Source organism: Epinephelus fuscoguttatus, linkage group LG4, assembly GCF_011397635.1.
Source record: "Epinephelus fuscoguttatus linkage group LG4, E.fuscoguttatus.final_Chr_v1".
Lineage (NCBI taxonomy): Eukaryota > Metazoa > Chordata > Actinopteri > Perciformes > Serranidae > Epinephelus > Epinephelus fuscoguttatus.
In genome coordinates this window covers 8,464,169-8,491,405 of record NC_064755.1, presented here as the reverse complement: position 1 = coordinate 8,491,405, position 27,237 = coordinate 8,464,169, and the positions used below count along the sequence as shown (strand labels likewise).

The 27,237-nt window shown below is 41.1% G+C and overlaps 1 protein-coding gene across 9 annotated transcripts; it reads right to left on the bottom strand.

Annotated features, from left to right (window-relative positions):
• Nucleotides 1-87: 87 nt before the first annotated feature.
• On the bottom strand, nucleotides 88-27,180 carry cnot1 (CCR4-NOT transcription complex, subunit 1). 9 transcript variants are annotated; one of them, XM_049575058.1, is made up of 49 exons: nucleotides 27,022-27,180; nucleotides 25,128-25,423; nucleotides 24,887-24,994; nucleotides 22,557-22,655; nucleotides 22,165-22,233; nucleotides 21,359-21,413; nucleotides 20,300-20,503; nucleotides 19,953-20,121; nucleotides 19,092-19,218; nucleotides 18,389-18,499; nucleotides 17,753-17,923; nucleotides 17,402-17,529; nucleotides 15,944-16,184; nucleotides 15,683-15,802; nucleotides 15,284-15,406; nucleotides 14,986-15,137; nucleotides 14,578-14,728; nucleotides 14,202-14,415; nucleotides 13,668-13,793; nucleotides 13,134-13,258; nucleotides 12,683-12,969; nucleotides 12,519-12,597; nucleotides 11,555-11,794; nucleotides 11,293-11,433; nucleotides 11,026-11,205; nucleotides 10,747-10,863; nucleotides 10,527-10,637; nucleotides 10,235-10,312; nucleotides 9,724-9,901; nucleotides 8,977-9,131; nucleotides 8,509-8,805; nucleotides 8,234-8,374; nucleotides 7,985-8,089; nucleotides 7,690-7,809; nucleotides 7,167-7,361; nucleotides 6,912-7,054; nucleotides 6,363-6,471; nucleotides 5,841-6,010; nucleotides 5,269-5,500; nucleotides 4,097-4,345; nucleotides 3,705-3,868; nucleotides 3,413-3,530; nucleotides 3,175-3,276; nucleotides 2,616-2,789; nucleotides 2,269-2,418; nucleotides 1,991-2,171; nucleotides 1,623-1,755; nucleotides 1,363-1,497; nucleotides 88-1,148 (listed from the first exon to the last, which is right to left on the bottom strand). In XM_049575058.1, exons 2-49 carry the CDS (start codon nucleotides 25,227-25,229, stop codon nucleotides 1,070-1,072), a joined length of 7,158 nt encoding a protein of 2,385 aa, XP_049431015.1. In that variant the 5' UTR covers nucleotides 25,230-25,423; nucleotides 27,022-27,180; the 3' UTR covers nucleotides 88-1,069. The 9 variants fall into 9 exon arrangements, with proteins under 9 accessions (XP_049431015.1, XP_049431020.1, XP_049431013.1 ...); XM_049575063.1 differs by having other exon boundaries at nucleotides 8,977-9,110; XM_049575056.1 differs by having other exon boundaries at nucleotides 11,555-11,804; nucleotides 12,520-12,597.
• Nucleotides 27,181-27,237: the final 57 nt, after the last annotated feature.

The window sequence follows — 27,237 nt, the reverse complement described above, 5'->3', positions numbered from 1 at the left end:
CCAATAGGGCTTTGGAAGGACGACAGAAAGCATAGTAACACAGGAAAATAGGGTCTACGTTGGAAAACACTGAAATTACCCATCAAGTAGTTCATCAGTAACTGATTTTTATATATATAAAATAAAAAATAGATACCAGCACCAACTTTTGAAAAACGTGGTATATTAGCACCATCACATTACTCTTGTAGTCCTGAATGAACACAGATGCTTGCAGTTTGAATGCTTTATTTTCTGTATGTATGCATACTGCAGTTAAGTAGCAAGAACTAAAGGCAAACTAGAAAGGACTACAAAATACAACACATGGACCAATACATTTACAAAACATTCAAAATGTTACAAAATGGGCTGTATTGGTCCTTCTATTGTTGTTCTTCAATTTTGGATCTTTGTACAAATCATCAAGATACGATGTCGCCATCACTTTGCACAATTTACAAGTGCCAGGGAGAGACTTCCAGAGCCAGTTTCAAATGGACAAACCATCAGCAAACTGTCTCCACCGACACACCAGGAGTAGACCCCCACCCCACCTGGGAGACTAAACTTCATCTTCCTGTCCCACTCTGGGATAAAAAGGAATCAAATGAAAGTAGCAGGCAGCTTTTTTTCTTCAATCATCTACCGTTCAGCCTCTGAAAGCAAAAAAAAAGTCAGAAAAAAGGATCTGTGTGGGAGGGAAGCAAACCAAGGACTTTGGTAGTGAGTGAAAATATGTTTTGATGTCTTTACATGTCAGGATACATTTTATTTGACATGTGCAATGCTCTCCACGTATCTACTCTCCCGTTCTCCCTTTTTTCCAATATTTACATCAAAGCATCAAAAAAGGATATTAAACAGCATGTCCCAATCCAATCTCTCCATCTCAATTCAGCCCCAAAGGGTTAAACAAAAATCTAACTCTCTAGATCCGTGAGCAGTAGTCATTTCATCCACATTTCAAATGACTGTGGTTGCCAGTTAATCCAGTGCCAACAGTAAAGAGAGAGGTGTGTGTGTGGTGGGGGAGTGGGTCAAGGCCGCGGCATCTCTCCCTAGGGCTACGAGCTGGCTGGTACACAGGCTAGCTGGCACCGGTGCCCTCCATCACCTGCTGGGCCTGCTTCTGCCCCATGCAGCACTGGGCTACTGACTGGAACAGCCTGAGGAGAGAGGGGGAAGGTAAGAACATTAACATCTGTTAAAGAGCAGCAGAACTGGTCCAAGGTATGGCTGGCATTACTTTCTCTCCTATTATCATCTTCAAAATTCTACCTAACACAGCAACAATGAATCCCATCTGCTATCAGGTTATTGTCAGGTATCAAGGTGTTGTATACAAACATGACAGAACAATGAGTCAAACGGACAACCTACTTTTCAATCTCAGGGGCACAGTGCACAAAGTCGTGGCTCCAGAACTTGAAGGCAGGATTCTTGATCAGCTCAATGAAGGTGATGAGCAGACCCCATGGGTGGGGCCTGTTCACAATCAGCCTCTCCAACAGAACCCTGGAGGACAAGGACAAAGCTATAAGTAACAGCACTTGTAGTTATAATTTCCATTGGCAGAGGTTTGATGTATTCCTTCTGCTGAATTCATAAAGTCGCTCAGATCTCAATTCAGACTGTCTCACCTGGTGATCTGCTCCTGGATGGCCTCTGTGTTGGCCTCAGCAAACAGATACAGCATGGTGCAGCTGAAGTAGTGAGTGTGGCTGTTGGGGTAGCGCAGTTGATTGGCGATCGCGTTCAAGAACAGGTATCGCCCTGAAAAGACATGACCGCAGAAAGCTGATCACTGCTTTTGCTAAACACAGATATCTGATAACTACAAAAACATACAAAACGTTTGTCAGTGTTTATTTGGCTCTTAAGATTGCAACTTCAATAAGACAAATAAAATGTTAAATGCACATGCAACCCATACAGCATGTGTTTATAAGTAGCTTATGATGCAAAAAGCTTTATATTTTGTAGCACTTGCACTATGCTGCCACCTTACCCTCAGTGTCCAGGTCCACAGCCAGGTTCTGGAAGATGTCCATATGTGCAGAGTGGGTGATAGTGCTCATAGAGGGGGTGCTGCCCTTGTTGTGGATGTGAGCGATTGCCTGTGTGCCTACATACAACACTAGAGCATTGATCAGCTGGATGTTGTAGCGGTTTCCTGGCTCGTTGGACACCTGGGAGACAGAGCAGGTGACAAATTAACACTAAACTGTATTATCATTTGTTGAAGTGTGTCACTAATAATTTAAAATAGGTCGACACTACTCCTACCTGCAGGTTGCTGCGAAGCTCAGACAAGAAGGTGACTGGTGAACGAGTCTTCAGATATGAGTCCAGATCCTTCTTGAACTGGGAAGGCATTACGCCTGTGAAGTTGGTTAGAATACGGGGCGCGATGTTGATCTCGCTCAGCATGTCCACCTGTTGACAAAACACAGATTTGAGATCATTTCTAATAAGACTGAAGAAACCCTGCTTTTCTAGACTGTCAAAGCAAAATGGTGAGGGTGTCCATGCTAAACTTAGAGACTCTACAGATCTAAGCCACACTGTAAAACCTCTGTGAATGTAAAATCAACAGCTTATCTCAAAGTCTGTGCACATGTGTGTCTGTCTACCTTGAGATTGGGTGTGAAAGGGTCAGGGAGCCTCATGTTGCGTGGAAAGGCACTGAGGATGAGGTTGCGGAGCTGGATGCAGTTGGGTGGGATAACATCGCAGAAGCCATAATGGTAGTCACACAGGAACTCTGGGAAGTCATGCAGCAGGACCAGGAGCACTCGCAGTGTGCCCTAAAACAGCCAAAAATAACACACGACAGGGAGCAAAGAGGTTAGTGTTAGGTTTTTTTTTATCCAAACAGTCAACAGGAAAAATTGCCACATTAAAACAAGTAACTCCATGCTAACAAGACTAAGTTTATAGACAACACAGTCAACCCCATGAGGCTGTAATACTCATTACCAAAATAAAAACTGACACAATCAGCTATGATACAAAGTGTCATGATAATGGGACTGTTCTATCAGCGGAACAAAAAAGAAAGTATCACAGTGTATTCTTCGGATTTCTGAAGTCTCAATCAAACATCAAAATAGACAGAAACGTATTGTCAAACGTGGCTGATATAGGCAGCTGATATTTCTGCAAGTACATTACGAAAAAATGAGAAAGCACCTTGTAGAGGATTTGCATAGGTTTGTTGAGCTCTACATTCCTCAGGAATGGGGCCAGGTACTTGAATAGATCAATCAGCAGCTGTGCATACATGGGCCAACCCTTGAAGAAAACATCAGTCTGTTAGACCAACATTCAAAAACCACAAACATGGGGAAAGCAGTAACAGTTATTGAGCCTATATGTAAGGGTTTTTAAGTATGTGCAGATTAGATAGTCTTGTTTCATTCCTCCATACCTTTTGCTGGGGTGTGTGTGCTAACATCCTGGCAATGAAGATGCGATGGGAGATGAGTTCCAGCCAGGCGTACACAAAACCTGGTGCTTTGGTAGGTCTCAGGATGTGGAAGGTATTGCTGTGTACGAAACAGTAACGGTGAGTCCAAACCAAAATGCAACAATCAGAAACATTTAAAACATGTTTATTTTGAGCACAGTATCAGCACAAGCATTCTCTATTCCACACATTAAGCAGGGTTCCTGGTAGGACGAGACACTTAAGTTATGACTGATCCATGTGGATGTCTCACCAGAAAGCAGTGAGTGTCTGGAAGTTGATGGTCTCCAGGACATGTTCGGGAGCGTTGAGCTCCAACAGCAGCATGATGAAAATGCGGTGGTATGGTAGCTGCTGGAATTCTGTCTGACGGACATCGTGGTCCTGGATTAGCACCCCAACTACAATACCGAGCACCTATAAGAACAATGTCGAGCACAGTCAGAATCAAGTAAACCAGACAGTGCTGTGGACAGTGTGATTTTAAAATCAAAAGGAAAACTATGATCAGGCTTTCTAATCAACAACGAATGACATCACTAGAAAATATTTCTTTACCACAACAAAAAACTAATTTTCTATAATGTGCTGTTATATATATTTTACACGGTTCTGTCACAGGTGATGAATCATTTGTTTCTGTACCTTGTTTAGGAGGTTGATTTTTGTCACCGTGTTGGTGGCCTCTCCAGAGTGTTTAACCAGCAGGGCTATGAGCCTCACAAAGGCATCCAGGTTGTGGTAACACTTGGCTCTGATGATGGCTGCACTGGCTGCTGGGTTGTGCTGCTGCTCAGCCTGCGCCCGATAGCTTATCTCCACACACATTTCTGTGCACAGCCGGAAGAACCTTGTGATCAGGTCATCTGTCTTCAGGATGCCCTGCTGGTGCATCTGGAGGAAAAAGAAAAGGAGCCATAAGATAAAAATGAGGAACAAGGATCAGAGCCACTTTGGTCATTTGTAGGGCTGGGTTAAAATAATCGATTAATCTGTTTCACATCAATCTTCATTTGAATGACCCAATATTCATTCACAAAGTCCAAGATCAATCTTTTAACATACGCTTTTTCGCAAGGATGTGTGAAGCTTTAACCCTGTTAATCTGTTAATCTCGCCCAATACTTCATCAATACACCTGTTTAGCAACATGTAAACATGTAGAAAAGTGATATTTCAATCTGCTCTGTTCGCAGTCTCTCATCCACTGCCGCTCATAAAATGTTATAAACAAGCACAGAGCACTTTCCAGCTGATAGCAAATTGTTACTAACAAGCCATAACAACAACTGTTAATGCCAAACGATTTACCTCAGTTTGTTTCGTATCTTAAAATTTACCAATGGTAATGTGACCTGCAGGAAGTGACTCTCCTCAGCAGCAGAGGAAGGAGCACAGAGGATAGGAGTACTGATACTGACTGGTGTCTGAGTTCTTTATTCTTTCTCAACTTTACTCAGTATTGTGAGGTCAGGAATATCTATTTTTTTTACATTTTAGATTTGTTTCCAGCGAGATAGTTTATATTGTGACTTTGCTGTTTAAATACTACCGATGCTGCTCTAGAAACATTTATTATAAAAAAAAAACTCCTCAGTTTTATTCCTGTTATAAATAAATTCCTTAAAATAATTCCTTGTAAAATTTCTCTTTCACATTTTAGCAAAAATTGGTATTGTAACTGAAAAAGCCCCAATTTAATCCATTTCAAATTGGAAATCGAATCGAAACCTAGTGAATCAAAATTGAACCAATTCAGGAAATCAGTGGCAATACCCAGCCCTAATCATTTGGACTTGACTTAACCGAGTGTTTACCTGGCCAACAAAAGCAGAGAAAGCTTTGGTGCTATCCCTGCCAGCTGCAGCTGAGTGGTACAGGTTGACCCATTCCCTCAGGAGGTACTCTGCCTTCTCCCTCAGGCCTGGAGGATCATCATATTCTGAAGCCTGTGAAATCCCAGAGTGCATCATGAAGTTGGGTCCTCCGTGGGCCCTGTCAATCATGGCCTCATAGTTGGAGCGAACAACATCCATCAGCTGGGGAAGGCTGGGGAGGAGGACAAAGAGATGAGGGAAAGACAAGGGTAAGATTAGACATTCATTTCTTGACCAAGTAGCAAAAACTTTGACATTCCAAAATGGCCTTAAATAAATTTATCTGACAGGAAACTGATTAAGTCATGACACAGCTTTTGACACGTGACATATTGTAATGTAAATTATGGCATTATTTTTTTTTCCAACCAAGCTGTAGTAAACTTTGAACCCCATTCTCTCAACTGGCGTCTTTCTGATGTGCACATAATTCGGCTATTCCGCATTAGTTATGTATGGTCTATGGATAATATATCAAATAAAAGAGAAGTTTTAACATGGTAGTTGTTTACCCTTCAGGTGCGTTGGCTCTGGAGTGTGCACAGGTCCTCATCAAAGTCTCAATTGTGTGGAAGAGGTCAGCCTCTGTGACATGGCTGACACTGCGTTCATCCACTAGCAGGAGCTTCACCAACTGCATGGCGAATGCAACTGCCATATAGTGCAGTCCGTTTTCCATTGACTAGAAGAAAACAAAAATCAATGTTAGCTTGTAATGGCACTTGAAATTCACAGGCCAGACAACGTTAAGTTACTGATTTACAGAACTACTAATCAAGTCGCAAGAATAACATACATCATAGTGGCAATCTATCTCCATTTTCTTTTCTTTTTTTTTTTTTTAAATAAAAACACTGAGACAGTCAATCTTATTAGGATATCCTTTGACTGTTCAAAAGAAAGACAAAGACTCAAATACACAAGTAAAAAGTATTTTCTAAAAATGTGTCTTGGTTAAGTAGAAATATAATAAATGAGCCTTATAATGTATAAAATATAAGATAAAGATAAAATTAGACATTTGCAGTGTGTACCTGTGCCAGGTGCAGGTCATACTGCTGCATATTCACAAGATGGTTCCTGATCAGAAGCTCCACTGCTTCTACGTTGTATTTGTACTCGTCACGGCATTCAATCAGACACCTGTAAATGAACACAGCAAAACAACATACCAGGACAGTTATGAAAACCTACATACCTGTTAAGTTTTGTGACTGCATTTTCCACAGTTGTGATGCTATCATGTTGACAACAGACGAACATATAAACACCTGGCAGCTCCCACTACAATAGGTTGCTCCAGAACCACATTTTGCGATGATGACACACACACCGACTCAAAATGTACTAGCAATACCAGCTTTGCTGTCCCGCTGGTAAATAGTCTACCCATGTAGCCCGCTTAGGCCATGTAGCACAGGAGGGACATTTTACTGCTTTTCACCATCTCTCAGAAGATTAACAATAATCTACCCCACAGCCAAACAACAAGCTTGTATCATTCAAATCAGTAAAAGCAGAGGAAGCATAAGACAGCGACATAGTATAAATCATGGCTTGAAATCAAGTATGTCCTGACTCACCTGGTGATCTGTTTATTGCACCACTGTGGTCCATAGGCACGTCCATCCTGTAGGGCTTTAAGCACCAGCAGGTGGCACTCCCTGTAGCGTAGCAGCAAGTCAGCATCAGCTCCACTAGTAGCATCCAGAAGACCTTCCACAGCCTGGAAAATAAAGAAACCAGCATAGTCAAACACAGGTTAGCACAGATTAATCCTCCACCTTGCCTCCCTCACACCATTTCAAAAGCTGCAATTGTAAAAGTAACTGTCCTACCTTCTGCAGAAGGCCAAGTGCGGCGATGCCGTCCCTGGAATTCCTAGCCAAGGCCACAGCTTCCAGCAGGCTGCGTAGAGCCTGGGTCAAGGGGTTCATGGCAAGGGCTGGAGGGATGGCATGAAGATGTTGCTCCAAGTCTGCCATGCACTTATCGTAGATCTGAGCCACATCATCTGTGGCCCATGCCTGTTGCTGTTAAAAGCGATACAGAAAGATTTAATTATTTTCTGTGGGTTAAATACTGCAACACCTATCTGTGACACAAATTTCCTGACCTTAACATAAGAGGCACTTAGTTCAGTGCAGGCTGTTCTAGTTCCTTATATACTGTATTATAGCACAATTAAAAATGAGAGTAATGTTTTTGTCCTTGGTCAACATTGGCACACACAAAAATACACACACAAAAAAAAAAAAGCATTTTCATTTTTAAAAAGCACTCTAGTCCATTTTATCCTTACCTTCTCTAGTTGTTTTAGCGCTTAAATTTAATTCTGGGGATCCCAAAAAGGGAACTCACCTTCATGGGCTGAGCCAAAAAGCCAGTGGGCTGGGAGAGATCATTACTGGGTAAGAAACCTGGAACGTTCCTGGCAAACTCCTCATATACAGCCAGTTGCTTTGGGTCCACTCCTCCCACCTACAAGACACAAATGCATTGTTGTTACTTTGTTACTCTGACAACTTACACTGTATGTGCAGTTTGTTGATACACTGAACCATGGTCCTATTGGACATGTTGGACAGATCCAGTAAGTGACATAACAATAAATTATGTTTTGATATAGTGCACAACTGGATGTTACAGCTCTCACCTTGAGTCTGATCTGCTCTGGCATTCGTTCAGCCTGGTAAGTCAGAACAACAGGATCACAGTACCGACGACCCTCTTGGCGTGCATGCTTCCTCAGCTCAAACTCCTAGAGGTGTAAAAAAAAAAAAACCAGTTAAGAAACTGGACGCTTTTGCTTCACAAAATCAGAATTTAAAAAAACAAAAAACACAAAGATACGAATAAAACTTTTACAATTTACTCTTGTAAATTCCCCATGCTTAAGTCTCACCGTGGCTAGTCTCTTGTCCATTTCAGGGCCAGCCTTTTCCACAGCCGTTTTCTGAATGAAACAGCAAGCCAGTTCACAGTTGTCTTGTGCAATCCTTGCAGCAGCCTCTTCCATCATTTCCCTCTGTTGGGGGGTTGGTGCCTGAGGGAATAAACACCTTTAGTTAAAGAAGTGGGAATGGTACAAGAAAAGGGTAAGAAAGCTCTCTCTATGTACCGTCTCTTTATACCTTAGAAAACACTAGCAATTACCCTGCTAGCCCTCATTCAGCTTACCCTTAGTGCAGCAGCAAAGCTGTTCTTAAGGTTGGTGGCGATGCTCATGAGCAGGGGCTCGCGGCAGGTGATCATGGCCATGCCAGCAGTTAGGTTTCTCATCATATGGTGGGCAGCCACACGCATGCGGGACTCCTCTGAATCCAGGGCAAAGTCCTTCCTGATGATCTGCTCACAGGTCGTCATGGCTATTTTGATAGAGCGGTCAACCACAGGGTGCACCAGCTCCTGAACAGCTCGCTCTACTGACTGACGTACACACTGCTTCAACTGAGGATGGGCCTGTAGCAATGGGATCTAAAGAGAGAAGACAGCAGAAGCGTGACAGAAAAATTGAGAAAGGAAAAACAAAAGGATAAAGTCAACAGGAGAAAGAAAAGATGCAAAAGAAATGGTCTGAGCATGTCTCTGTCTTTTAGATGGAAAGTTGACTTCTCTGTCTGTGCTTTGCAGATGCCCAACACTTACATTAACATTGATATTGATGTGTGGAGCCAGGCCTGCCAAGGCATACACATTGATATCGTGGTAACTGAACTGTGGGGTGGGGGGCCCGGTGGTTGTGCAAGTGGTGGTGGTGGCAGCTGGGGTTGAGGGAGGGGCTGCAAATGGAACAAAGTCTCCTGTTGGTCACAAAACACTAATTTGATTAAAATCACACCAAAAAGCTGATTATCCAGACAACATAAACAGAAAGCAAGCACATAGGCAACAACAACAACAACAACAACAACAACAACAACATGTAACAGTAAGCTTTTCAGTCTAACATAAAAAAAATTAAAAGAAGTTTTCTCAAACAACGAGACAGAGCAAAAGACGGACATGACAAAACAGAAGTAGCTGATCTGGTCAAAATAATCATCACATTTTGAGATGTTGATATGTTAACATTATTTATTTCTATTTAAAATCAAAGGCACGTTCATCCTATTGATGCAGGTGGTTTCAAAAGATATCTTCAAACTTTTTAAGACTGACTCAAGTATGGGTCACAATGTGTTGCTTCAATCATTTGGAAAACTAGGGTTTTGTTCGCACATCAGAAAATTTTCAAACCCTAGAATGATACGGACATTTTACCAGAGGCAAGGATGATAAGTCCGAAGCCAAACAGACAAATGAATCTAAACTATATTAAGGCTGTAGCTCAAAACTTAAATGTACAGTTCACAGAAAGCAGCACAAAGGTACAAGAAAATATGCAGCGTTCACCTGTGGTAGAAACTGGCAGCATCTCCTCTGGAGGCTTCGCCTCTTTCTTTGGTGCAGACAGCTGCTCCTCCAGGCTCTTTAGCTTCTCTTTGTCCTTCAGCAAGCTTCCTGGCTTGAGGTCATTGATGTCCAAAGACAAGTTCTTACACAGAACTTCAATTTCAAACTTTAAGTTCAGCTGCAGGAAACAGGAGAACATGATAAATAATCTCACAGTTTTTCAGCTTACTACGATTTTACTGTAGCTGTTAGAGAATACTGTTGATTTGTATTAGAGCTGAAAGTGGCAACGCATGGGTAATGGACAATAACGTGACAGGCTATTTAATACAGATGGTATTAGCTGACAATGTTGGATATAGCTGGGTTACAGGGAACAGGTTGTGGCATGATCACTTCATATGCGTTACCAAAAACTGCTGAGGTGTTGCCTTTTAGCTATGATTTAGGCAGACTGTATTTCCAAGAGCTGTCTGAGTTAAACAGCTACATAAGAAGAATAATCTATTACCTTGAGGTCATGTTCTTGATGCAGCTCAGCGAGAACATTCATGATGGCCATGGTCCAGGGGTTCTGCGGCCTGAAGACCTACAATATCGGAGACACACATTAGTTCAAGTCACTATGAAAAATCCACAGGATCTCAAATGGTGGAGTCAGGTAAGCATATGCCAATTTTCTTAACTGTGTGTGTGAAAAAGAGATATTTGGCCTGAAGTGAACACCGCAACATGACACACTGCGCAGTAGTATGACATAATGTCTGCTGCATGGAGACACCTCTTAGTCCTATTTGACTAACCATGCTTCGTAGACTGGACTCTAAAACCTTTGCCACAAAGGGAACCACATACAGTAGCTCCTGCTGGCCCTTCACATAGGCTTCCAGTAGCAGAGACTTGACTTCCAGATCCTGGGAAAGGGAGAACATGTTAGCCAACTCAAAAGGCAACAGGAGACCCATCACATAATGAAACAATGCAAGCAAAAAAAAAAAAAAAAAAAGCATTACAAATTCTTACCGTGTAAAGGATAGGCTTGTTTTTGGCCAGTGTAATCATGCCCAACCAGTGGCCCAAGTTCTTCAGCAGGGAGCGATCAGAGAAATTGGCAGCTGCCTTGTCAGAGGTCAACAGAACCTAAGAGAAATGGAGAGATGGTAGGGGATCGTCAGTGTACTACTATGGTAAATGGGCACAAAAAAAACCTGATAGTTTTGATATGTGTTTTTTTTGGTGGTTGCAGTCAGACCAGAAAAGAGCGTTTGAAGATATTAAAGCCCTAAAGTCACCATCTTTTACCTTGATATTCCTGTAAGTCTCATTGAGGACCATCTTCACAAACTCAGGGTTCTTGAGAGTGTCCAGAAAGTTGGAATAGAGACTGTGGAAGTTGGGCTCAATGCTGACACGTTTCATCACCAGGTACTGTGACACCCAGGGCATGAACTCTTCTTTCACCGTCTCTTTCAACTCCTCAACCTGATATAAGCAAATGTGGTTTTAAAAATGCTTCTTTGACTATTAAGGATTTTGATATACAGATATGTTTTGTCTGTTTTCACTTACCTTTTGGGTCATGTTGGATTGAGAAAGGTTGTTGAAGATAAAAGCAATCTTCTCCTGAACATTCTCTGGAGGCTCTACAATCCTTTCTGTTTGGTCAGTGGCCACCAGCAGGGTGTCAATGTTGGTTGTGTTTATAGAGGGCTGCAGGTAGGAACAAGAAGAATTACAGTTGAAAGGAGGTATCAGTTTATATACTGTATCTGCAGAAAAACAAGCCAATTTAAAGCATTGACAAGGCACATGGTAGGGTGTCTAAACTCACAGGCACATCCTTCTTGAAGCTGCTGGGTGTTGGTCTTGTGATGGTAGGGGTCTTGGCTACTGTGGTTGTAGTCGTGGTGGTGGTGACTAGAGTGCTGGGCTGACCTGGCTGTGGGGCTTTAGGGACGCCAGGTTGCTGCGACTGGGCTTGGACTTGTGCAAGTGCCAGACTGCCAGGTGTGGTGATGGAGCCTTGCATCTTCACCGGAGGGTCCCGTGACTGTTGGCCATACTCGATATACTGCACGCACAGGATATTGAAAGGAGCAGAGCGACAGATTTAATTTATCTGTTTGTATGTATCCTTTTCTACAGTCATATTTGGGACAAACTAAAGCCCCAATCAGACAAAGCATGTTTTGAAGGTTGCAAAATGTGAGGCGCACCACACCATTTTTAAACTGGCCCAATTAGACAGAGCTTTTTTTTTTTTTTTTTTTTAAAAATCATTGCTAGGAAACCATGGAATTACATTTCCTTAGTTAATGCTGTTAAGTAAACTCACAGATCTGTAGCTTAAAATCTGCATAAAAATGGTCAGGCAGAGTGCACGTGCTCTGGCTCTGATGTAGGGTGAGAGGCTGTTACCAAATAGTATGTTCGTCTGCACTGAAGTGAGCTAATGCTAGCTACACACAAATCATGTATGCTCCCACTTGCTGTCATTACCACCACAAAAGGCCACGCCTCAATTCATCTGATTGGACAGTAGGGAAAAATGCAGTGACGTCAGCTCATTTTACTCTCCTAGTTGAAGTGTTGGCAACTTAAGGCATTAAGGGCGCTCCTGCAAAAACGCAAGGGGCATAGAGTGGAAAACTGCAAGACGCTCAGCAACGGAAAAGCGGTGGAAAGAAAGCGCTTCGCTCTCATTGAAAACATTTCAAAAAGCCATCCCAGACTTCCCTAACATGCTGTCTGACCCAAGACTTTTGAGCAAAGATAAATTAAGGAAACCTGATTACCTCTTGTAAATGGTGGGGGAATTGCAAGAAGTGTGCAATTGAAGCCAGGTGTTGACAATATTGAGGATAGTCCTTTAGTCTAGAAACACAAGACATAGTTAGCTTATAACAGGATGACTGTTGTTATATTATTGTTTGTTTAATAAAATAAAACATTTCAATACCTGTTTTTAAACCTATCTAGGGCGGCAATTCCAAAATAATACATTTTGGATCCATAGGGTTTTCTTAAGGCTTCAAGAACATATCGGAGGGCCAAGCCCAGGGCCATGTAGGTGACAAGACCCTTCTCAATAATGCCACCAAAAAGGCAGGCAGTGATGTGCAGCTCCTTGTCTGGGTACTGGGGGAAGAATCGGTATTCCTCAAACAAGTTCCGTAGCATGCAATTGAACACCTCTCGTTCCCGCTTGATGGTTGAATCCTTGAATCTCTGCAGCATTTCCAGTACCTACGAGGGGGGACAATGATGTGGCGGGAGGTAAGTTAATTCGAAAAGCAACAACATTACTGAGACTATGACAAAACTTATCAACAGCAGCCAATAATTGCCTGTGTGAATTTGATTTAGGTAAGTGTTTTTGGCAGAGGCGAATGAATTATATCATTACATACTTCATCCACAGACATAGTTGGGTGAGGTGGGTGGTTGTAGATGCGCTGGAAATAACTGTTTGCTTCATCATCGATCTCCTTACTAAAGTGCTGGTTTGCCTCGGGCCACACCTGAGAAAGGTCAGCTGAAAAAAGTATTAAAAAAAGACATTTTAAACCAAAACCGTCATTAACTTGAATGTTGTAATGCAACACTGGTTATCTCATTAAAAGTGGGGCTGTCAGCATAAGCAGACAAGGAGTGGAAGACTAATCTGTATTTCCTCTATGATAAACTGTATGAAGTTGCGTAACATGTAAAAGAGAAGAAAGTTGCACCTAAATGTTTACATGAAGTTAAAACTGCATTAGGTAGCTTTTAGTCAAACTTCTCTTGTAAACTGTATTTGTGAGGCACGCTGAGGTGCATTACAAATAATTTTGCAAATCAAGATAAAACTGATTATCACTGTGGAGGAAATACAGTGCTGAGCAGCGCAGGGCGGGGCTCTCAGTCACACCACTGCCACCACCACTTACAGGCCTTCATCTTACTCTGCTGAAAGGTTGGTGGGTTCAGGCCTGGTGTGCTCATCTTCCTGGTGCCAAAAGGGTCGGTGTTCACGGTTGACATACCCAGACTAGAGCCAATACCGGAGCCAATGCCCGTGCCCAGAGGACCTGAAAGAAACATAACGCTTTAATAATTTAAATCAATACATACCTCCCTCTATGAATTATAATCCTTTCTCCTCTGAACTTGGTTAAGTTTAATATGAACAAAGATTGAGTGACCAGGGTGTTCTGCCAAATTTGTTACTCCTTATAAAATACTCTGCCAGCGGCTTTATCTGAATTACTCAACATGATACAAACTAATAAAGAATCCCCAGCTATGCCACACTTTGCTTAGGCTTACTGTATGCCCAATATACTAACATTCAGCAACAGTGTAACCACAACAATTTGTCTAACTTCTCACTGAATTGGAAGAAGACTCAAAGGGCTGTAGGAGTGCAGTATGACTTGCTGATTTAATATGAGCATGCCTTGGTTGTGTAAAAATGAAAAAATGAAATATCATAGTACCAGAGTCCATACCGGGAAGCTGCGAGGACAGGCTGCCTATGCCACCAAATGGTGTGCTGGGGTTGGGGTTGGACAGTGGTGGGAAGGCCTTTGCTGGGGACTGGGGATTACTGAAAGCTGAACTCAGTGAGGTTGGGAAACCCTGCATGCTTTGAGTATGGGAGGTGGCTGTGCCCCCCAGGTTCAAGGAACCCATACCAGACAGAGAGTCCATCTAGAGAAAAGCAAGAGAGGGAGAGACAAGGAGGTCAAAAAGAGAAACAAGTTTTCTTTTTAGCATGTTAGGAATATAGAATGGTTTTGACACCAATTTCCAATATTAAAAAGGCATTATATTTGCCTGCAGAGGCATGACGTAGCTTTCATATGAGGGTACCTGTACAGGAGAGATGGCATCCAGGCTGCTGGTGCTGGGGGCACGTCCCTTAGGCATTACCCCTGGTGGTGGTTGCCGGGCTTTATTCATCACATTGCTGCAGTTGGCAACCATGGTCAGGATAGTCTCTGACAGCTCCTGCGACACGCTCCTGAGACAAAATGACACAAATCTTTAAGCTAAATAAAAAAAGATAACACTGTATGAAAGGGTAAGAGTGATTGGTCTCAAAAAATAAACTACATATTCTTGAGATTGTTGGTCTGAAATGTTCAAACCACCATCAAAACCAACCAAAGCTGGGCTTCACTTTGAGGGAGACTGAAGTTATTAAACAGTTAATCAGAAGGTCAACAAAAAGGAAAACTAATAGTTCAGTGATGGAGACTAAGCCAGATAGTGTCTCACCCTGCACAGGACTGCAGGCAGGCCAGCATGGTGGCTAAGGTCTCCGGGGGTAGCTGGGCACTTTTGGGCTGGTCCTTGTCTGGGGCCAGACCCCCCATAATGGATGGGCAGCGTCTCTTCAGGAATGTCACACAGGCCTGGATAAAAGGTTCCTGAAAAATACAAAAATTTTGTAAAATACAATTTCTTTAAGGTGGTGCTCAAACTACAATGACAAAAACAGGGAAACCAACAATCTTATTGTTTTTCTTTTTGTTTTGTTTTTGAGAAAACGGAGTAAATCTATTAGAAGACTTACCCCATGCTCTCTGATTTTGTCAGTTAGCCATTTATCAAGTTTGAGGTATTCACGGCGAGAGGCAAGTGCAGCAAGGTCAATAACAAAGGCAAAGGGAGTACCATTCAGCAACATCGATAGAGACTAGAGGGGAAAATAAAAACACTGTCTTATTGACCATGAAAATGACCTCAATGAAAACAACTTCCATTTAGGATAAAGTGGAGACCACCAGAAGATATACGGCCCCATATACTCTCATTTGTATTTGTCATTAAATCCCATGTTGATTAAAACTAGTACATCCTTAAAAAAAAAAAAAAAAAAAAACATATGGAGGAACATTATTCAATATAACAGTCTAATGTGCCACAAACAAAAGGCACTGCGTCAGTGATTATTTAGTCTATTCTGACAAACCTTCAAGTCCTGTGCCACATCCAGGATGCGAGACAGCTTAGCTTGGTCATACTGCTCCCCTCTCATGTACCACTCAGCCATTGAATGCATAATTAGTTGACGGATGGAGGGAGACTGTCCCTGTAAAAATAATCACCAGGTTTTGTTAGTACACAGGTGTTGTAAGAATATAATCAAGACAACAAATAACTTTAGATGTATCAAAGAGCACAGAGAACGAAAACAACAAAAACACTGAAATCAACAAGCATTAACACCAACCTGTCCATGCCAGGCGTAGTGCAGGATAATGGCAGAGTTCGGGTGGTTGCCCAGGAAGATGGGCATGAGGGTAGAGATGAGCTCATGGCGCAGTGTGTGCCAGGAGGGGGAGATCTGCAGCAATGCCAGGACCAACATGTCTGGGCAGTGCTTGATTGGAAAGCTAAATAGCTGCTTCACCTGCTCATACTGGCCCACCTCAGACAGTCTGAGCAGACTCTCCACCAGGTCCAGACTTTTCCTATGGTGAGTTGAGGGCAATTAGTCAAACACACCAAAGCATCAACACAGCATCCACCCTGTAACTTTTTGAGTACATCAGCAATGAACCACAATCAGTAGGTCAAACTACACATCTGATTATAAAGCACAATTTCCCACAGCAAATTACTCTAAGAGCTTAAGATAATATGTTTGTCAATGGTGACTTTTATTATCACATGGAATATTGTTATGATGGATATGCCAAGTGAAGCATTGCTTGAAATGTACAGCATTTGTACCCACATGAATACACTTTCAATTTAAAATGAATATAATCGCCGTACACACGAGCATTTCAGCTCCATTTCAGAATCTCCATTCATTCTAACATGCCTGAAAACATATCGCATGACCCTTCATGTACAGTGGGCAAACTGAATGCATCACATCGTAATTTCCAACTCAATACTTCCTGTATCTGGTTGAAATTCAAAGCCCCTTATTGTTTCAGTGGAGAAAATTCCTTAATTTTCTAATTAAAGAAAAAAAAAAAAAGCTTTTATTGTGAAACAATAATTTACAGAGATTTTACAACACCAGAGTTGCCTCTAACATAGTGTCCGTCATGACAGACAAATATATTGTGTCGTGTGAATTCGGCATAACACATGACATGAGTATATGGCCGTCTGTGGCAAAAAGATTGGGAGTCATTGTAAAGCGCAGCAATCTTCAGAGTGGTACTGGGAGTATTATCCATCATCAGAGGAAGCTATGGCAATAGGAAAGGTGTAACGTAACCCACACAAAAATGGAGAAATCAGAAAAAGTATGTAGACTTAGCTATAATGTTTTAGCTTTACATGTAGTGACTGACAAGAGCCAATCGGGAGGCCAACAAGAGTCTGTGTCCTTGTTTTCAAAAATATTCATTTTTGTCCGTTAAGACTAAAATGCAACACCACAGGCTTCAAACTAAAACATGATCAGCAGCATTTTTACAGCTCTCCTCTTTAGGGTTTTCAAATAAGCCACAGTAGTGTGGACACTAGGTAAAAACATAGTAATGGCTATGCGTTTTAAAATGAAAATGTATTAGTGTGGCTGTAGCCTAGTGGCATGTAGGAGAAGGGCAAAAAGATGTTGACAGTTTTAAAGCTTGAGCTCTTGAAATACCTGAACACTAAGCCCCATTATCAGAAATAAGCAACTGCTACACCCTTCTACATAAAAGCCAAGCAGAAAGCTTCATACCAGGTGGCAATCTCCCTGTTGTCATCCTCTGGTGGGGCTTTAAGGATGTCAATAGCCACGGTGTGGCAAGGGTAGTCAGCAAAGGAAAACACTTCTGGGCTCATCAGGGAGTGCTGAATGAATGACAGCTGAGAACAGAAACAAAACAATTAAACATTTAAAGAGGGAATACAAGGCTCAGCCATTACCACTCACACCACACAGTCTAGACAGAAATCAATTCCTACCTAGCATTATGATTCATCTTTATTAAATCCTACTCTTCTCTTTGACTGCAAAAATTAAGTTTGCCACAGCAATTAAAAACATGAAATCACATGATCCTACTGGAGCAGAGAAATGGTCAGTCACCTGTCCCTCTGCATGTTTCCATGGCCGATAGATGAGATCAACAGGGAAGACCTCCATGCCCAACCCCCTCTGAATGCCATACACCACTATGTGCAGGCCTTTACTGTCCCGGATTATAAATCCTGGGTGGTCCAGTTCATATGTCACCTCTTTGAAGTTCAGGTTGGGATTCTAGGACAAAGACAAAAATGCACAAATTTAACCGCGTCAGGCTTTTGAAAGTAGTCTGGCACAAAAAACTCTTCCAGGAACATTCAGCATCAGTGTTATGACAGGCTAGTGTATGTATTCACTTGTTTAATGGTTATAATTTGAAAAAAAGTAATTCCAGAGTGACATAATGAAACGCCGGTCACTTAGCCTACAGTACTTTTTGGAAGAATAAAGTGTGAAAAGGCCAGTAACATGTTTGTAAAGGCGAAATGCCACCAAATTTTGAGTGCCGAAATGGAATTGATTTGCAAATTTGGTTGCAACTGCAAAATGCGCTCTACTGCATTTAACCTTTACACTCAAATCTGTTTTAATTTTGGCAAAGTGTTTTCAGTGGCCATGTGGGGAAAAAAGATAGGAAATAATTAGTAAAGTAAAAGGAAAAGTAACGGCTAATTTATTGAGATAAACAGAGTCCCTTACCACTTCTTTCACGACATCGATGAGAACTTCAACGTTCCAAGTGTGTGCCTGCGAGCCATCGTTCTTATCCTTACCATCGCTCCAGATACCACTTCCTGGAGCTGAGATGGACTGCAAGAGAAAACAAAAGAAGAGAAAATTTAAGCTCTGGTGCTTTGAAATGTTAAGAATCCAAAACCAATGCACTCAACCAGCTTGAGCCAACATCTAAATACTAAAGTTGTTAAATCAAATGACTGTGATACTATCCCTTTGATTTATTCTTTACATATCACTCACAGTCATCAATCAACCAATTCTCCAGTTGTACAGCGTTAGTTTGTTTTTAATTTAGGTCAATGTGATGATTTTACAGTACACACATTTACTGTATGTTTATGTCTGAGCTGTTCTCATACATTTTCATTAAAGCCATTCCCAGCTAAAAGCCAGAACAAAGTTGCCCTAGCAGATCTAAGTAGCATAAATTCGATGAAACACAGTTTTAATTGATCCTATGACTGGACACTTTTCCATAAAAATAAGGAAAAAACAGACTAGGTAAGCATAGTTTCATCACTTAACATTTGCACCTCTTGGTTTGTAGTATGTGTGAACAGAAATGGACAGCAACTAAATTTTCCTTTGGCCTTAACTGAGTAAATCAAGTACAGTGGTCAAAGTGCTTCTGGCAGTCCGTGGCCAATCAAATCAAGCAACTCACCTGAAGTGGGATGCCATCAGTAAGGCCAGAGTGGGTACGAGCCATCATGCCAAGGACCCTGGCTACCTGGCTGGCAGTCACCTCTCTCACCCCATACTGAATGATTATGTTTCTGCACTCATCCAGACTGGAGAGACAAAAGGACAGGTCAGTGCTGACCATTACCCTAAACATTCACATATCAATTAAAATCACACAAAAATGTGTTAGGATAAAGTTAAAAAATTGTTTTTAACATGAAGATGTATGCAATTTTTCATATTTTAATGTTTGCAAAACACGTTACTAGAAACATTTGATCATATGCGTGATATCACATCTCCAGATTTGTCAAATTGCAAAATGGTGTTGTGTGAACGGAAGGTGTCCTTGGGTGCTTTTTATTATGCTGACTTATGCTTCCTTGCGTCCTCTCTACTCCCATGACCCCAAAATTGTTCCCTTTCCACCATCATGGAGGATTTTCAAATACTGTAAATGCATGCCAACAAGACAAGGAGAGGGGAGACTTCTGGAGGAGCGTGGAGCAAAGACACAGTGATGTATCCTACATATCTCCTCCTCACATCTCTCTCTCACATTCTCGCTGAGAGGAGCCAAGATGCCAGACCCAAGTGAGGGAAGCGAGGAGAGACATGAGCAAGATGAAAAAGCACCCATTGTATGAGGTCTATATTCAGCTTCTCATCTATTTACTATGCAGGCATTAACACCTTGGTGGCCAATTTTGCCTTAAGTGTTCCTGAAGTGGTCTTGGTCATATGATTACACTGCATTCACTTAAGGATTTTGTTTTAATTTTTTTTTTTTTACACAACAGCTAAATTAAATGTGTTAGTTGACGATGTAGCATAAATTCACCTAGCACAGAAGCCATAGCCAACTTCTTGCATGAATTCTGCGAGAGAACTCTCCATCATGGTCTTAGCTAACTCCCCCGAGTCTGGTAGGATCCTGTCCATGAGAATGTCCCGTTTTTCAGGGTACAGCAGTGGTGCGAGCACCACAGGGCAGCGCTCCTGGGGGAAATCTGAAATACAACACACAATTAAATAAACAAATGTGGCACATCAACACTGAAAACAACAATTTAACAACAGTGTTTGTACCATTTCTATTCAGTCTGAGATATCTTTAACTTGTAGGCATCTATATGCTTCAGGATCTAATACAGATGGTTGCAACAAATTTGTGCTGATCCCTCATACCTCGGCAAAGTGTCTTGAGGAAGGCGTCAATCTGCTCTTGCCCTACCCCACTGGCTCCCTTCTGGCCAAACAGTAGATGGGAGAGCAGTAGTTGCAAGACCTCTATGGCAATGTCTTGGAAGCCACCTTCCTGGTTTCCTCCGAGATCCGCGTCAACGTATGACCGCAGAAGGTCCGGAAGTTTCTGCTTGATGAACTGTGCAGCTGAAGAACAGTCAAAAGCAAGTGAAAAAGTGCAGAATTTTTTCTGTACTGATGATGTAACACCAAAACCAATTTTGCCTGTTTAAAGTGATGTAGTCATCCATGAACAACTTCACATCATTTTGACACACCTCTTTGCTGTATGACCATGTGTTACCAATTTTTATCACAACTTGATGAAAAGCAGCATTTACTTAAAACGGAATGCCAAAATATTAAAAGGATGCCAACTACTGAAGTGAAGTATTAATCAACAAAGCTTAGCTTACAAATAGACAAAATCTAAGACAAACTGTCAGTAATTACAGACCATTACTAACTATTTAGTGATGTGTATGAAACTCAAAATTTGAAACTGTAATTAAGCCATGGTGATGGTGATCTGCAAATAATCAGAGAATATAACATCCTACATGAACTAATCACACAATTCACCACCATCGCATGGCTGATGCCTTGTATTGTGATCAACATTTTTAATAAATGTGGTGGTATGACAAAAAAATGCTAACTTGCCTGAAGTGCAAGGACAGAAATATTAGGATCAACTGAATGCCAGACAACAAGCATGTAAACACATTCAAATTTTTTGCTTCAGGGAGGGGGAAAAGTATGTTTCTGTGCGCCTTACATATTACAGCAACTGTTTAATGCAAGATCACAACTATAAAAGGGGCCTGGCAATATGTGCCAACCTAAGGTTTTAACTTTAAAAAAAAGTCAGTTATCTTTAATACGTCAGTTATTTAGAAGTGTTACCAAAAACAAAAAAAAAAAAAAAACACAGGCTTTCAGGTCATGTTTGCTGCAAATCACACTAATTAAATTATGTCAAGCTCTACTAGAATCACTTACCAAAACCACGAAGGTCTGCGTTGCTGGAGTTGAGCAAAGCAAGTCCAAATATCACCTGAGAAATAAATGAATAATTTAAAAATAAACTCTTTTTTTTTTTTTTTCATTTCAGGTAGTGTTATTTTAATCACAAGTCTTGACAGTCAATATTTCCTAACTGCCGAATGTACTGCATGGACATTACCCCATTCAGATTTTAAGTGGAAATAGACAGTTTTTTTTTACTATACCTAATCATTATGAAGTAAAACTGGACTGTACAATGTAGTGGCTACAGAACAATGACACCATCAGTATTTAGCTTGGTTCCCCATAAGCCTTTGCTTTCACTATGCAATTCTGCCTGCCACTGGTATTCCTGGGAAACTGTAGGCTGAATTTACAGTATAAAGGAAGTGCCTTAACCATGGGCTACCAAGACAGAAAGAAGACAGCTAATTTATTTTCCCCAGTAGTTATCAGTAGCTACCAGCTACTTTGTTGAATCGCCTGTTAACGAAATGCTCGGAATGAATTCAAGTTCCCTCTGTTAAGCAGTGATGCAGTGTACATGTCCAGGACTTTTATTGTGAAAGTTATGGTTCGAACTATGGTGTTTTTACTACCTTCATAAATATACGTATAGGGGCCACTCATAACAATCAGCTACAGGCGGACATTAGAAAAACTGAACTGTGAAAACTGAAGTAGCTGCTTCACTCTGAGGAAAGCATTTACGTCTTGTCATTGCACTTGGAAACACAACAATGGAAGTAGACAGTTTGTCTTTTTCCACCCGACTAAAGCCCACTGCAAAGTTGGCTTACCTCTTGGACCTTGCTGAGCTTGAGAACTTTACTCAGTTGAGTGAACAGGTGGGCCGATGGCTTCAAACTCTGAAAGACAGTTTAAGTCAAACACCTTTAGATATTTTTTTTCTATTTATATTAATCTGCAAAATATATGTACACTTGCAATTGTCTAAACGTCTTACAGCCCAATATGTCAACTTCAACCCAGTGCGCTGACACAGATTTTTCATTCAGCCAAATGTAACCTATAACTATGAATGCATTTGTAAACAATTTGTAATGACTATATTTTCTTGCTTGCTTTTAGAAGGATGTCTTTAGTCAACTTAGAATGCATCTATTAATAACACATTATACATTTAGGCAACCAAAGTAGTCATACAAAGGTTCTGGCATTTGCTCCTTACCTTCTGGTAGTGCAGGGGATTGTCAATGGCGTAGCACAGAGTAGCGATAAAGTTTGGCTTTGATATCAGCGACACACACTCCTGGATCAGAAACTGTGTCTTGGGCAAGTTGAAAAGCAAAGTATAACACGAAGAAGAAGAAAGTAAAGAGAACAGAGGCAGGTGAAGAACAAAATAAGATAGTAAGTCTCTCACAAGAATAAGCAACACTCACTCACGTCTACCCAACTAAGAAAATCCTACCATAATCACAATGTGGAAAACATACTTTTAAGGTTGCATCAAAGAATCCGCTAATTTATATCAAGAGAATTAATTTATGAAATCCAGTTTTTCCAGTGATGCCTTTTTTAGATGCATGCACCAACAGGGGGAGAAAATTCACTGTATCATAGTGAGCTTCAATGAAAACTCAGGAAGACTCAGTGTAGGGTAAACTGTGCCAAATTTGAAAGTGATGGGTGCAAAATGATCAATATCCCAGGAGGTAAATGCTATCAGTGCAGAGAACATAGCTGTATGTACACAGTGATTTATAAGCACACAGTTTCTCTTTAGCATACCCACTGGGCTTCTGTCAAATAAAAAAGCCTGGCTGATCGGGCCAGCTGTTAAGTTTTCAGATGCTTTCAAATGAGTGTCCCAAGGAGGGCATCAGCTGGCTTGTTCAAGTTTTTTTCCCTTTTTGTAAAAAAAACAGACCAATACCAACAGTTTCTATATTTTGATATTCTTATATCACTAAGTTTTAAAGTGGACTCTGTCCCTTGAAATTGAAGGACAGCACTAATTTGCCAGGCTGGGAAAGATAAACCACCAACTAACCAACCCAAAGAAAGTTTCCCAGCACATATCCACTTAATCAGATCTTGTTCTGTATTTTAATAACATGGTGAATGCTTTTTCTTTTTTTACTGGATGACTATGGATGGGTTTATGAGAAATGTGAAAGTTTGTCAGGCTCGATGATCAGCGTTCTGTGTTTCTAGAAGTGAATGCGACAGCTATCAGCATATCCTAGTCAGTGAGTTCAAATTTGATACTCTAGATGGAAAATGTGTTACTTTGATTATTTAGGGAAAATAAAATCAAACAAATGTTTCCTATGTTGCTTGTCATTATTCATTTAACTTTACATTATTTTAAATCAGCATCGGGCTTCAAGAAGACCAGATGTAATCGTCTTATCCTGTCTCAAGTGAACCTGAAGGAGATGCTAAACTATCACAACTGCGTGTAAAAGTTAAAAGTAGTTTGACTGCCCTGGATAATTTGAATACTGGAGACAAATGTTTATTTGACGGATGTAACTCTACGACTGCAATTATGTTAACATGAAACAATTTTTCCTTGAAGTTTCAATGTCATATTACCACAGTGTTTCCCCAAGGATTTTTTCCCAGCAGCAGTGCTGAAGTGTCTAAGCTTTTTCTGGATATTTAGCATGTCCACTGACAAGAGAATGGCTTCAGGCACATATGTGTGCGCAGCTGTAAATGTCAAATAACGTTTTATGAAACGCTTCACATATCCCATATGTTGTTACAATAAATCCTGCACGTGCAGGCAGATGAAAAATTTGACATCTAGTGTTTCCATCAAAATTGTGACTTTAACATTGCTTGTAAACACAACTGATGTCCGTTACGTAGAACACAGATACAAGTTACCTACTTAAAACTGTATCCAAGAGTCTGCTGCCTAATGATATCAAAACCAAAATATATTACAATTGCACCCAGTCCTCCCAATCAAACCTGTGTTTGTCACAGAGACAAAACTTAAATCCTTTAAGAAATTCATATCAAAAAGACCTTGTATACGTAAAGATGCCATGTCAGTTGTGTGGGGAAAATAAAGCTAAGAAGAGAGATACCTTGTTACTCCCATTTCCAATGGGGTTCTGTTACTTCCCATGACTTGAAAGGATTCACTTATGGTCTTTTCTGTGTTAGCCCATATATTGCAACAAGCTGATATTTCTCACTGGAATTCCATGTTTTATGTTGGCTTGATCTCTCCCCTGTCTATCAATGTGGAGCATGTGGCAAAAAAAATTGTGAGAATGCAAAGGTGACTATCTCATACTAATTTATTTTAAAAGGGTAACACTAGATGCTTGCACATTAAACTAACATGTTTGTGCTGTGTGCATATCCTGGGAAAAGGGAAGCCTAGAAAATGTTCAATTAAATTCCAAGAAGTGCAGGCAAGATAACTGATACCATAAAGGTCTGACATTTCATTTTTCTTGTATCAAGACAAATTATAAAGAAACACAACTAACAAACTCAAACTAAATGTCAATGTAAATTCAAATCAAAAATTACCTGGTGAAAGTCCTTGCCACTGCTTTTACCATCGCCACTGAAATCCACATGGGAGAAGAGACAGCGTAGTAGATGCCTGTCTGCCTCAGGACCGTGACGATTTACAATCTGGGAGAGCACAGGCAAAACACCAGAATATGTGGACACAAGGACACATTTTAGGACACTTCACACAGATTAACTGTAAGATCTCTGTTGAGAGATGTACAAAAATGTACTTGATGTCTTTGCCATCACTTACATGCTGTATTTCTTGCTGGCTGGCTCGGTAGTTTTTCTTTGTTAAATTGTCCACCAGATAGCTGATTTGAGACAAAGCCAGCGAGAGCGAGTCAAGATTCATTGCTGGTTGGGGCGGAAGCAGGCGGCCGAGCACGGCGCAAAATCACCATTATTCCCCTTTAGTCACTTCAGTGATAGGTTACTTCTGCTCCCCCCCCCCAAAAGGTGTGAAAAATGTAGGCTTCCAAATGAGTTTTCCGATCAGTGGCTCCCAGTGCTAGATAGAGTCCTTCAGTTTAACATCAAGTTCAGCATCTGTAATGAAAGGACAAACAAGTTCAAAACGATTTGTAACACACACAAGACATTTTGAAACAGAAATAAATAACACAACAGAAAAAAGCGAGTTAGCAAACTGCACTATACTCGGGAGTGATGTAGTCTTACTTTCATTCAAGGCAATATTTACAATCAATTCACAACATTGTGAAAATATTGTGGCAGGCTTTGAGGCCTACATGCATATCTGACAGAGTTGCACTGAGATGTATTCAAGGGGCTGCTGCCCAGGCATTTGTCGGCTAACTGGTTCCCAAACTAGTCAATAGATGCTAAAGCTGCACAGTTTAGTAGCTACCTTCACTGATATGCTGTAGAGTTATGTAAACTTTCCGTGCCCGTGGCTTGTATTAGGCCTCGACTGTGCGCTAATATCTGGCACACAGATTTGCAGCTAATTAAGTTGCTCACCAAACTAACTTTTTCCGTTCACAATAGTATAATGACAGCTGAAACTTAATGAACCAATTTAAAAGCATGTAGCACTAAAAGCAGCTAACCAGGGATTTCTAGTGGCTAATAGACGGACAGAGTTAAAATTCACCCACTGAAACAAAGACCAAGCTAATGTAAGTTAGCAAATACTACTCGCAAGCGATATAAACATTTAGCAGTCATATTCTTACCAGACATCCTATGTTATATCCAAATAAATTAGCAATTTCATGTAAAACAAACGTCCCCTTTCGGGGACAATACTCCCGTGTCAAGTGGGAAACCTAGCTACTGAAGCTAACACTACCATGACGCTGATAAACACTTGCTAGTGGAGAAGTTTAGATCAACGTTAGCAAACACGTTTAACGTTACTTGATAATTGAGCTAGCGTAAAATGTTTATAGATAAATCTGTCGCTCGCTAAATAACACCATATTCTGCATTCTTATCTCTACTAATACACCAGTGGCCACTGTTTAACATTAACCTCTGGTGAAATGTTGCCAACTCCCTGTAGCCTAAGAGCTAACGTTAATGCTATCAAATTAGCGCTAACATTAGCAATATGAGCCCGTTTCAAGCTGGTGTGTGTGAATCGGCAGAACCCTTAACATTTGTTTTTTAATGGGTTTTACCATTTATATAGCCATTTTAACAAACTAACCGATTACTTTGATGTCGAGACCGTTACACATGCCTTAACCATGAGCGTGTAGGCCCCAAGTATTGCGGACGGGTTTTGCGCGATCGTGTCAGCTAGCGTTAGCATTAACCTTGTTAAGGTTAGCTTATTTCTACGGGCTCTGGCTAATCTATGGAATCGCTAACGTTACGGTTGCGAATGCTAACTCTCTTGAAACGACGCTTAACCGTTACACCGAGGCAACGTCAATATCGTCTCCGGCAGAAATGTGACTAATGTTGTTAAAGAGAACCAAGTTACCTATGCTGCACGAGTAACGTTGCTAAATTTAGAAATAGTTACTTTTATAATATGACCAATATGACAGCTGCTTTTCAGTAAATAGACATCTCCCGCACTGGTGGCTAACGGCAATCCTCCGTATTAACATCGTTGCTTATGTGTTATATAGGCATACATGTCGACGGTTGTTGGCTAATATTATAAATCTCACCGTGCTCCCAAGAAAGTAATTCAGATGTTCATCCCTTCTTGTTTCGCACAACAAACTTGACGAAATGGAAGGGTCGCTGTGCCTCCAGTTCAGTTTGATTTTCAAAATAAAATGGCGACTGTCACCACCGCGGCGCGCTCACGGTACGAGACGAGTGCGTGAGCTTATCCGCGCGACACAAACGCAAGGTGCTCGCCAGTTGACACCTGGTCCATG